The 12,396-nt window shown below is 36.3% G+C and overlaps 1 protein-coding gene across 1 annotated transcript; it reads left to right on the forward strand.

Moving 5' to 3' along the window:
* The first annotated feature begins 5,931 nt into the window (after nt 1-5,931).
* On the forward strand, nt 5,932-7,894 carry LOC120010241 (allene oxide synthase, chloroplastic-like). The gene has a single exon (XM_038860973.1). The coding sequence runs from the start codon at nt 6,153-6,155 to the stop codon at nt 7,719-7,721; it is 1,569 nt and encodes a 522-aa protein (XP_038716901.1). The 5' UTR covers nt 5,932-6,152; the 3' UTR covers nt 7,722-7,894.
* Nucleotides 7,895-12,396: the final 4,502 nt, after the last annotated feature.

Consider the following 12,396-nt stretch of genomic DNA (forward strand, 5'->3'; position numbering starts at 1 on the left):
ATTCTACTTGGGTCATTGCCTAGGCCTCCTGTTGCTAACATACTTTACCATGTACTAGAAAATTGGTTCAGTACCCCCCCCCCATGGGGCTTTTATGTCAGTGTCACATCTTCAATGTGAACTTAGAAAATTTCTTCTTAATTTTCTGAAATTTAAGAAGAATGTACCACAGTTACATTAGTGATGTCCTTAGGGAAGACTTGTCATTGGCTTTGATGTCTTCGCTTTAACACTTTTAATATGATTGAGGGGGTAATTTGGAAAAGCTCAAGTTGTGCATTAAAAAATTATATGTGGTGTGTTAAGTGAGTGTGTGCAAAGAATCGAACTACGAACTACGAGTGTAAACGGCGGCTCCATTTGTTTATTTATTATGAGCGAATGCTTGATTTTGTCTACAATTTTTGTTCAAACCCAAGATGGCTATTAAGATGTCCACAATGGATGTTTTTGGAGTACTTGAGATGATACTTTCTTGATAAGGTAAGTGCTACATATTCACAATGGGTACTTGAGATAATATTTTTTTGATAAGTTAAGCACTACATACACACAATGGATGAAAAATGACACTTGAAAAATTAGTTCATGCTACATCTTTGGAGTTTAGCTTAATTGATGAATAGTGAAGAGAGAGATGATGAAAAAGGAAGAGAGATGTGATGAAAAATAAGGGCAAAAATATACTAATATACTTTTCGTCCCTTAACTATGGGACGAGTTTCATTTTTGTCCCTAAACTTTTTTTTTCCTCCCATTTTCCTCCCACAACTATTGGAAAGTACCATTTTCGTCCTTCAAGTGAGATTGGGGTCAAAAATGCCTATATGGCAGTTATAGGGCATGCCGGAGAAATTTGATCTGACGAACAATCAAATGTTACGTAAGATTTTTCCGTCGCCGGATTTATTCGAGGGACAAATGGGAAACTTTTCCATAGTTGGGGGACGAAAAGGGAAGAAAAAAAAACTAAGGGACGGAAATGAAACCGACCAATAGTTGAAGGATGAAAAATACCATTTTATCGAAAAGTAAGAGAGAGAAGAGTGGGACCCACTGTGGGTGTATTTGGAGTGTATATATAGTTAATGAAGTGCATATTGTGTGATTCACTCACCCAATTAAATTGTGTCACCCATAACAGAGGAGAAGAGAGAGAATGGTTTTGGAGTGTTAGATTGTCTAAACACCAGTGTGGATGCTCTTAGCAACATAAAGGATTAAAACCCATTCGATTAAATGACTAAATGAAAAAAAAAAAATTGAATCACATTGAAAATATAAATTTTTCTATTGCTAAGCCACCAATGCTTCTATTCAAAACAAGTCAAACAAGGACAAGAAGCAGTCATGGTTGACATTTCTCTTCCTCTTCTATAACAATGAAAACCACCTCTCCTTCTCTTTCACTATATCTATGTCTCTCTTCTTCCTCTCTCTATATTTCTTTTACAGTTCAGAGTTCATGGCAAGATTTGCAGTTCTGTTCGGATTTTGGGAGCAACAAAACAGTTCAAGTTGGGAGTAACTTCTAATTTATCTTTGATTGAGTTTGAAATTAAGAAGACTTCTTGTGTTAAAAAAATTTAATTAAAAATATTAGGATTATAATTTAATTTGATTCTATTGAGAAAGAAATATGGATGTAAAAAATAAATAGATTTTTAAGTAATTTCATATAAGGATAATTTTGTAAATTTAAATATTTTAAAAAAATAAGTGTGTGATGAGTCCAGGTTCGTATGCAAATAACGACTCTTTTTCTTTTTTTTTCATTTTTTCTTATATATGGTTGGAAATTTGTAGTCATTTGTACACTTAGGCAAAATTATCGAGCTCACGTAATAACATACAAATCACACATTCAGGTGAGTAAATGTTACTTTTGATCACTGACAGATAGATCATGTTACAATTATGTCTCTTACGATTGCTTCGATTCGATTCCACAAAAAAGCCAAATTTTTTTTATTTCAATAATGAAGCAAATAATTGACACATAAACAAATTTGTAAATAAAACGACAAAAAAACTAAATTTTTTTTTTTATCTCATTGATTGTTATGCCATTACAAAACGTGTTCGGAGAGAACTTGTCCATTGCGCACCATTTTAGTACACTAAATTTTTTTAGAAAATCACAAACCTGTAGTATTTAATGTAACGAATGTAACGACATATATTTTTGTCCGAAATGAAAATCAAAGTCATTGTGATTGGAACATCGATTTTTTTTGAATTTATATATGATGGTTTAGAATGCCTCGATCGCAATGAATTTAATTTTTTTGGAACAAAAAATATCGTTTGATTTAAAACATTAAATATAACACATTTATAATTTTTATAAAGAGTTTATAAGTTAAAATGCATAATACACATGTACATAATTTGTCATATCATTTTAAACAGCATATATGCTACCAACATAAATTGAACCAAACAATTCTACCATTTCAAACAACATACATGCTATCATTTAAATCATTATATATACTATCTGTTGGAAAAACAATTAACAATATATGAATAACTCGAGGCGTGCAAGCATTGTCCTCAAGAATAATTCCGACACAATCAACTATTCCTCATGATTCAACGAATTCTTCCTACTTTTGCAGGGCAACAGGAATCAACAAAATATAAACTTTGTTTAGACCAAACTAAAGTACTATGAAAATGGAATGCTAAAGAGAAAGTCTAAGAAAGCTTATAGCTTCTTGTCTCATATATGAAAAATATCAAACATATCTCTTATATATTAAGTAAAAAGGATGTTTTAATATTGTTATTAAATAAATTTAATAAGAACATAAATGACACTTTAAAAAAAATGTAATCATTGAGACATTTAATAACCATAAATAAATATTTGAATATTAGTTGTAACATCTCTTTTTGAAACTCCCAATTCAATGGCCATAAAACATGTTATAAGTATCTTTTTGAAATAATATTTACAACAACCCCCACATATTTCAAGAAGATTTAAAGTAAAAGTTTGGTCTAACCACATGAATGTAAATGCTTCGAATTTGGTGTCTGTTGGACTATGAACCAGACCTAGAAAAATGAGATATGACTTACAGAGTTGAATGGTGAAGCATATAAGTTCTATGAACCAGCAACTTTAGTTGTAAGCTAGAGATCTCATTAATCACATTACACCCCCACAATTTTTGTTGTTCCACGCGGTTTTGCACTAATAGGCCGTGCGCGTGCTTGGTAGTTCATGAATGCTCTAGAGATGTCGCCACGATCTTATAAGAGCGGCCCCACTCCACATTCGATCATATAGGTGATTTCATCGAGTGTATACTGCAACTTATTACACCACTCATAGGAGATATGAAATTCATTAAGAGCTCAACTCAACCTCACTCTAATTGTAGTTTTAACACTATACACACATCATAGGATGGACTTTAAAATTTGTGTAGTGCTACAAATCAACAAATGACTTATTATTACCCATATGAACCTACTTCATAGGATCTCCAATCACATAGGTTGGGTTACCATCATCGTTGATATTTTACATTGACTTTAGTCCAGTTCCCCTCGATGATTCGATTATTAATCTCATTCCCAATAATTTAGTCAGTGAATTGGCCAAATTTACGTATGACTTCACAAAATCAATGGATATAATTTCATCTCTTAAGAGCTGTTTTACCACATCATATCTCCATCGAATATGTCAATTCTTGCCAAAGAAGGCTTTCTTCTTTGCAATAGCTATTGCCGATTGACAATCACAATGTCTAGATACATAATGTGTTAGTCTCATGATGCTATCATTATGCCATTTAACGGATGCTACCATTTCACATATACATATTCTGATCAAGAATCAACCGATAGAACAATCAAATTATACATACCGCTAAATAATCATATCAACTTTTAACCACCAAATCATATATATATATATATATGTAGCACCAAACTATATTATCATAAATATGTATATTTATATGCGATAGAACAATCAGATTATACATACCGCTAAATAATCATATCAACTTTTAACCACCAAATCATATATATATATATATAGCACCAAATTATATTATCATAAATATGTATATTTATATGCAAAAGATGTACCCAAACCTCATTTGAATATATAGTGTGAAGTCGTTGGAGGCCACAATGCAAGAGACATCTCCGGTAGCAGCAGAGAGGTAGGATTGACACCGGTAGAATTTAATTTGTAAAAGCCATTATTCGTGAGATTGTTGGAAAAACAATGAACAATAGATGAACAGCTCAAGGCGTGCAAACACTGAATAATTCCAACACAACCGGCTATTCCTCAGGCTTCAACGAGTTCTTTCTACTTTTGTAGGGCAACAGGAATCAGTAGAAGATAAACTTTGTTTACACAAAACTAAAGTAAGATGTAAAGGGAATGCTAAAGAGAGAGTCTAAGAAAGCTTATAGCTTCTTGTCTCATATATAAAAAATATCAAACATATCTCTTATATATTGAGTAAAAAGGAGGTTTTAATATTGTTATTAAATTAATTTAATAGGAACATAAATGACACTTTAAAAACAAATGTAACCATAAAGAAATATTTGAATATTAATTGGAACATCTCTTTTTGAAACTTCAATTCAATGGCGATAAAAACATGTCATAAGTATCTTTTTGAAATAATATTTACAACACTATCAACAATAGAGCCTTATCCTCCCATGCGGACAAAAGCTACGGACTTTGTCTACGGACCAACGATAATGTGGTCCTCATAAAACACTCCAACAGTGTCCCCACTAAGTGAAGTTCGCATCTACCACAGGGTCACGGTTCGCAAATTAAGTCATAATGATGCAAAATAAACCAAGAATCAGAAAAGGTATATTCCACAAAATAGACATAGAACAAGTAGAGAATCACTCTCCAAATACGAATCAGGAATCACTCCCAATACAAGCTTTGCTCACTTCTTTTTCAATACATAACATGATGATTAAGACCAAACAATACATGTCCTCTAAATAAGATTGAAAACGTGTCCACCATTATAGCAAATGGAGCCAATCAAGTTTCCTTTATTAGGGCACTTGTAATGGTAAATTGTTGTTGGACCAACAAAGATGTTGCCTTTTACTGATGTGGTTGTATTAGAAAATGTGTTTTGCTGATATAACTGTATTGAGAAGCGTGTTTTGCTGATGTGGTTGTATTGGGATTGTGTGTTTTGATGTAGTTTTGTTGGGTACAATATGGAGACATGAAATGTTGTTGGCCTCCATGTTAGGTGGGATGGGTAGAAATTTGTGTTTTAATTATGTGGTTGCATTGGGAGATGTGGTTGGCTTAACTTTTTGTATAATAGAAATGGGACCGGGTCAACATTTTTGTTTGCCCAACAAATCCTAAATCATTGCAGTTGCCCTTAAATAGATGATAGACTATAGCCTCCATTAACTCCCTTGATCAATTCCATTAACTTCCCATACTTGACCCGATTGTCCTCATAAAACCTTGCTGGATTTGTGCCACAATTGCCTCTTCCATATTCATAGAATCTCATTCCATCACGTAAACTTCAGCCGGCATGTGAGACTGGCTCTCAAATGGATATGCAAAGTACGAGTTATTGGGACCAGGGAAATCTTGGATAGACGAATAAGAAGCTAACACACGAACGATGCTTAGCCAAATGTGGGCTCAATTTGGAAAGCCCATTGCATTTGGGATTTTGGATGGAAAGCCTGACAATTGTTGAGTTGGAGACTTAGAGTTAATAGCAAAAAAAAAAATAAAAAAAAGAATCACTCATAAACCGCATGCCTTCCACGCTCCATAACTATATATATATAAATAATAAAATCCTCAAATTTTTGAGGAATGAATTACCATCGCAGCCAATAGAAGCACACACATGATATATATGACCCTCCAACTCCCACGCACCAACCCATACCCACTCACACAAATGCACACACAAATACTATCTACAGGGTTCGAACCCTTCCCACCGGGTAGAAATATACTAATGGAAACTAGTTAATTAGGCTGCCACCATAGCAGGACCGACCACACTCCAATGTCTCTATAAATAAAGCTCCACGTATCACCACTTTCGGTCTACGTAAAATACCACTTCCACTCACTCAGCATCTTCTATTCCTCGTCAATGGCTGCTGCTTCTTCTCTCTCCGCTTTCCCAACTCTGAAATTTCACATCCGACCTAATAAAAAATCACCATCTAAGCTCTCCCACCCTTGTTTCTCTCCTTCTCCCATCTATGCTTCAATTTCCGAGACCAAACCGTCCACGGTGACTCCGTCAAAATCCGACAAACTCCCGGTCCGTCCAGTCCCTGGAAGCTATGGTCTTCCTGTTATCGGTCCAATTAGTGACAGACTTGATTACTTTTACAATCAGGGTCGGGACGAGTTCTTCAAGTCGCGGGTTCAGAAGTACCAATCCACGGTCTACAGGGTCAACATGCCACCTGGTCCCTTCATAGCTTCGGACCCACACGTCATCGTTTTGCTTGACGGCAAGAGCTTTCCCGTCCTCTTCGACGTAACGAAAGTTGAGAAGAAAGACTTGTTTACCGGCACTTATATGCCTTCCACGACCCTTACCGGCGGCTACCGTATTCTCTCCTATCTGGACCCGTCGGAGCCGAACCACGCCAAGATCAAAAGCATCATATTCTCGCTTCTGAAGTCTCGACGGGACAACGTCATTCCGGAGTTCCAGTCGAGCTTTACAGAGCTCTTTGAGACTCTAGAGAAGAATCTCGAAAACAACGGCAAAGCCGCTTACAACGACCCTAACGATCAAGCCTCCTTTAACTTTTTGGCTCGAGCCTTCTTCGGGGCGAACCCACCCGATACTAAACTTGGGGTTGATGGACCCACACTGATTAGTAAGTGGGTTCTGTTTCAACTCAGTCCAAGTTTGACCCTTGGGCTCCCAAAAATTGTTGAAGAACCGACGATCCACTCGTTCCGTCTTCCTCCATTTCTTGTCAAATCTGATTACCAGCGACTCTACGATTTCTTCTATGCGTCGGCGGGGTCAATTCTCTCGGAGGCCGAGAATTCGGGGATCTCGCGGGAAGAAGCCTGCCACAACATTGTGTTCGCTGTATGCTTCAATTCATTCGGTGGCTTGAAGATCCTCTTCCCTAATCTGATGAAGTTGATCGGCCAAGCCGGGGTCAAACTACATGCTCAATTAGCTCAAGAGATCCGATCAGCCATCAAAACCAGCGGTGGAAAAATCACGATGGCGGCAATGGAACAGATGCCATTGATGAAATCGGTGGTCTACGAAGCTCTCCGCATAGAGCCGCCCGTTCCAACACAGTACGGTAGGGCAAAGAAAGATTTGATAATCGAGAGCCATGACACTGCCTTTGAAATAAAAGAAGGTGAGATGTTATTCGGTTACCAACCGTTTGCTACCAAGGACCCGAAGATATTCGACAGAGCGGAGGAGTTCGTGGCGGATCGGTTTGTGGGCGAGGGTGAGAAGTTGTTGAAGCACGTACTGTGGTCGAATGGGCCGGAAACCGAGAGCCCAACCGTCGGTAATAAGCAATGTGCAGGTAAAGATTTCATAGTACTGGCTTCAAGGTTGTTTGTGGTGGAGCTGTTTCGCCGTTACGATTCGTTTGAGGTTGAGGCGGGGAAGTCGGCGTTAGGAGTTGCCGTCACTGTAACTTCTTTGAAGAGAGCGAGTTCTTGAATTGCAGGGGTAATAAATAAATATGGTTTATTAATTACAGCGAATAATGAGTCGGTCTCTGTGCTGTCGTTAATAATTTGGATAGACTCCTATGTTTTTTCTTTGTTTTTTCAATTAAAGGTTCCATGAGCAATAGAATAATGAGAGGACCCAACAGCATTGCCTTCTCAAAATGTACTAGGAATGGTGGACAGCTAATTTAAATAACCAATAACGAGGTTAACTTTCATAAAGTTGATATACATAAACATATATATATCTATGTGAAATGTCATATCATCATGTGACATAGGAATCAAATTAAAAAAATTAAAAAATAAAATCAACAAAACCTTGTTTCTCTCTTATATTTTATGGTTGTCCCGCTTTTTGTGTCATCTCTTTCAGAGTCTCTCTCTCATCTCTTGTACTTGGGTGATGTCATTGTGACGTAGAACGGTCCAAGGAAGAGTTTCTTGAGAAGTTGGAACATGTTCGAAGGAATTCAAATTGAAATCGGAATTGAAGTTGTTGTTTTTGGAAATTAGAGTTTCAGTTTCCAACTTTGACAGCCCATAACTTTTGATTCTCTTGTGTGTTTCCTTATTATAATATATTTCCGAGGACTGATTTTGAAGACATAAAGTTTAGATTCAGAAGGAGATCAAAAAGATGTCGTTTTATAGTCCAACGGAGTTAATTAAGTTTCTTGTATGTTTTATGCTTCCAATTTTTCAATTCTAGTTTAATTAGGAGTCCAATTAGAGTTTGATTGTTTTGTCAGTTTATAAATAGTCTCATAAACATTTGTAATTGATACAATTCAGTTTTATTAATAAAATTCCTTGAGATTTTCTCAATTGTTCTTGGTGGATTCCAAGTTTCTTGATTTCATCGTGAACGAATTCAAGTGGTCTAGCTTCCGCACTGCGTCAGGTGGTATCGGAGCAGGTCGTTTTCCTATCAGATATGTCTAACACAGAACGGAATCGCAATCCCAATGACGCTGGTCAAGGGATAGATGACATACACAGAACGGAATCGCAATCCCAATGACGCTGGTCAAGGGATAGATGACATATGGACTGCGTTTGATGAGCATAGGCAACAGATGACAGAATAGATGGCCCAACAAAGGCAGCAGATGGCCGAAGTTCTGCGTATGCTTGGCGAATTGCTAGTCAACACTGGCCAGAATCAACAGGCAGCAAGGGTAGATGCTCGTCATGTGGCACAAGATCTCCCTGATGGGCGAGGCAAGCTTATTGAGAAAAATTATCGCAGACACCAACAACATCATCCAGTTAGCGATGATGCTTTGAAGTTTGATGAAGGTGGGATATTGCGTGAAGAAAATTCAGAAAATTCTCAACTAACCGAAGGAATTGAAATTGATCAAATTTCACAAGCACCTGAGGAACATCTAATTCATGAAGACAATTTTAAAATTGAAGAGTACGATAATTCTATGGAGAACAAATCACAACAGGATGAGAATTTGGAGGATAAAGGAGCTTTTACTGATGAAAGTCAAGAAGAAATTATTGAATTTGATATGAGAGTTGTAGATGACATTGACACTATTGCTCTTGAAAGTCAAGTTTCGACTGAGGAAGATTCAAGTTCAACAGAGTATTATGTAGTTCAAGAATTTCATAATCAGATTATCATTCCTACAAACTATGTGGTCGAATTTGTTGATTTTATTGGGAGCGAAAATTTTAACTTCAATATTAGTTCCTCGATATTAAAGATTTTCAAAGAGCTGATGTTGAGAACAAAGAGTTTCGACAGTCATAATTTTATGGAATTTGTTGAGTTCATGAGTATATTGAACAAACTGTATTATTCGAAATACTTGTTTCTTTGGGATGGAAGAATACAAATTCAACCAATGGACACGAAGACTTCAAAGGGTCAACTTTCTTTGAGTATCATGGTGAAGACAACTCTTTTTAGTCAAATCATAACTTGAGGGCGAGTTCTTTCCAAGTGGAGGGGAATGACATAGAACGGTCCAAGGAAGAGTTCCTTGAGAAGTTGGAACATGTTCGAAGGAATCCAAATCGAAATCGGAATTGAAGTTGCTGTTTTTGGAAATTAAAGTTTCAGTTTCCAACTTTGACTGTCCATAACTTTTGATTCCCTTGTGTGTTTCCTTATTATAATATGTTTCCGAGGACTGATTTTGAAGACATAAAGTTTAGATTCGGAAGGAAGATCAAAAAGATGTCTTTTTGTAGTCCAACGGAGTTAATTAAGTTTCCTGTACGTTTTATGTTTCCAATTTTTCTCAATTGTTCTTGGTGGATTCCAAGTTTCTTGATTTCGTCGTGAACGAATTCAAGTGTTCTAGCTTCCACACTGCGTCACATTGTCTTCATGGTAGCTAGGGTTTCTTCTTTATGAGATTGTAACGGCATCGAAGACGATCAGAGTTTCATGGCGAAGGTTTTCTAACAGCTTACAGTATTAGTTGGGCTAGGTCCGTCTTTCCTTTGATTTCGTGATTTTCTGGTATTTTGGACTGAATCTAGGATCTTAATATCGTCTAATAAAGATGTTGCAGAGTGAAAGTGACTCGCCTAGGTAGGTATTTGAAGTTTTGATTTGTTGGTTTCGTATTTATGTGTTTGAATATTTATCGGTAAACAAAGGTTAATTACATAGTTAGTCAATGCAATGTATTTACATATTTTTGAGCATTTTTTTGTATTTGATAATTTTTTTGCAGTGAAAATATGAATTTCGTAGATGAAGAAGATTATGATAACAATGTGGATATTGTTGACAGTCAAAGTCTATTGGTTGATGTTGTTGGGTCTAATATGTCGATGAATGAGATGTTGTTTGATTCTATAGATGACATGTTTGAATTTTATAAGGTTTATGGACAATTCAAGGGGTTTTCTATCAAGAAGAGATCCATAACAAACGATTTGAATGAAATGCACAAATATGTGATTTTTACATGTGGACGCTCTAATAAATATGTGAGTCAATCGAAAACATTAGTGAATCGTCGTGCACATTCTAAGAATGAGTGTAAAGCTTGGCTTGTTGGTAGACTTGCTTCGGTTGGAAAGTGAGAGATTACAAAATTTGAATTTGAAGACAATCATAATTTGAGTCCTACACACTCATGAGTTTTCACTTGCAATAGGGAGATTATCCCACATGTAAGAAGGCAGTTGGAGATCAATGATATTGTTGGGATCAAAACCAACAAGAGCCACAATTCATTTGTGATAGGAGTTGGTAGTCATGATAACTTATCTTTTTTGAAGAGGGACGCTCGGAATCATATTTCTAGAGAGAGGTAGATGCGACTTGGTGTAGGTGATGCAGATGTTGTGCAGAATTATTTCTTGAAGATGCAAACAAATAATCAAAGGTTCTTCTCACTAATTGATTGGGATGAGAATGGACGTTTGAGGAATGTTTCTTGAGCTTATCCACATAGTAGAGCTGCATTCGAAGAATTTGGGGATGTTGTTATATTTGATACTGCATACCTCACAAACAAATATGATATGCCATTCGTTGGTGTTAATCACCATGGTTATTCGATACTACTTGGAAGTGGGCTAATTTCCAGTGAGGACACTGAAACATTTGTTTGGTTGTTCAGAACATGGCTAGCATGTATGGGTGGGATTCCACCTCAAGGTAGCCCTTCACTAGTTACACAAAAATCTATCAAAACAAATAGTGCATCTAATATACTAATTGTTCATCATTTGGACGGCTTTGCAAAGATTCTTGGCCCATGAGTAATCATTGTCATTCAAGTATTGATGGATTAGACGAGCCCTGTACTTGCACAAATCTTCTTTAGTCAACTTCTTCCCAATGTTGTTGTGGTTGAAAATGCATTCTATTGCATACATCACAATGATTCCACAATCAACCCTGTAGGCAACATTATGAAGAATTAATGTCACTACTTATGTATGTTAATGTAATAGATTGCGTTTCATTGTAAAATACTTACGAATCAGCAGGTTGTTGTGAGGTATCCCACACAATAATATTCTCAATCGTTACAAACTCAGCTATGCAGTGCTTTTATCTCATATCCATGATGTTTCTTGAACGAAAAATCGATTTCAGAAAGGAACTCTGAATAGATTGTACGAGATTTACAGTTCATACCTTTCTTCTTCCTTTTTCCTTTCGACGAACAATTTTCTGCCTCAAATCGGTTTAGCAACTACCTAAAATGGAAGTTCCGGCGACGGCTCCCCTATAGAGAATCGCGTTTCCCTCTCATCTTTTCTCCTGGAAAATATCAACTATAGGGCTTATGTCTCGGTTTTTACGTGTGTGTGAGAGAGCAGTTTCCAATCATGCCTTTTCATCTAATTTTTTTGAATTTGTTGGATATTTGAATTTGCCTACTCAGTTATCCTATGTGGCAAGCCACATATTTATGGATTTTTATGAATGGGAGACTTATGTATGATAAGTGCTACCATTTAAATAGACAAATTGGGTTATGACATGTGAATTCTACAAAAGTCGAGGCATGTATATTATCTATAGAATTGTTTAAATCCTAGGTCTCCGTTTCATCACTCTTTATATCCAGGTGCAGAGGCGGTAGATTTGCTTCATATAAATAATCTAAAAAAAAATTGTGTCATATAAATAACTCAAAAAAAATTTGAGGACGTGTTGTCCCTAAACTCCTACA

Source organism: Tripterygium wilfordii, chromosome 12 (genome assembly GCF_013401445.1).
Source record: "Tripterygium wilfordii isolate XIE 37 chromosome 12, ASM1340144v1, whole genome shotgun sequence".
Lineage (NCBI taxonomy): Eukaryota > Viridiplantae > Streptophyta > Magnoliopsida > Celastrales > Celastraceae > Tripterygium > Tripterygium wilfordii.

Excerpts from the sequence above, each read along its gene's own strand:
- LOC120010241 (XM_038860973.1), top strand. The coding sequence starts at position 6,153 with ATGGCTGCTGCTTCTTCTCTCTCCGCTTTCCCAACTCTGAAATTTCAC.